This window comes from Gracilinanus agilis, chromosome 4, assembly GCF_016433145.1.
Source record: "Gracilinanus agilis isolate LMUSP501 chromosome 4, AgileGrace, whole genome shotgun sequence".
Classification (NCBI taxonomy): domain Eukaryota; kingdom Metazoa; phylum Chordata; class Mammalia; order Didelphimorphia; family Didelphidae; genus Gracilinanus; species Gracilinanus agilis.
In genome coordinates, this window is record NC_058133.1 from 265,042,405 (window position 1) to 265,042,954 (window position 550).

The 550-nt window shown below is 61.3% G+C and overlaps 1 protein-coding gene across 1 annotated transcript in view; it reads left to right on the forward strand.

Moving 5' to 3' along the window:
• The first annotated feature begins 332 nt into the window (after positions 1-332).
• C4H6orf89 (chromosome 4 C6orf89 homolog) overlaps positions 333-550 on the forward strand; it is a 48,918-nt gene continuing 48,700 nt past the window's right edge. Inside the window, exon 1 of the mRNA XM_044674345.1 lies at positions 333-489. Within this exon, the coding sequence (XP_044530280.1) occupies positions 488-489 (2 nt within the window). The 5' untranslated portion in view covers positions 333-487. The remainder of the gene's footprint in view (positions 490-550) is intronic.

The window sequence follows — 550 nt, forward strand, 5'->3', positions numbered from 1 at the left end:
CTTTTGAGAACTGCTATAGTCATACCAATTTAAACACTGTAGAGTAGTTTTTGGTGGACTTTAATCTCACTGCTAGAAATGCTACTGCCACATCCACACAGTTGTCACTCCCTCCAAAGGCCCCTACCTAAGAGGGAGGTAAGAGAGAGAGAGAGAGAGAGAGAGAGAGAGAAAAGGGGGGTCGCTTGCGCACGCGCACTTCTACCCAGATACTGCCAGGGCGGAGCGTTAACGCAAGAAGCCATTTTGCGTTTCGGTGACTGTGCGGGCGGTTGGCAACCGGAGAAGGAGGGAGAGTTCGGAAGAGGGGAGGGCAGGTGGGGAATGGTGGCTGAGTCCCGGTCGCGCGACCGGAAGCAGAGCGGAAGCCGGAAATTGCTGGGGGGGCGGGCCTCCCAGCCGAGCGACCAGGGCGATCACTCCGGGTTCCCGCAGTCCCCCGAGGCAGGAGGCAGCCCCGGGGGCGCGGGGTGAAGCAGGGCTCTGTATGTAAGTGAGGCCTCCGGGGGCGGGGCCTGCGCCTCGCTGCTGGGGGTGGGGGTGGGGGAGG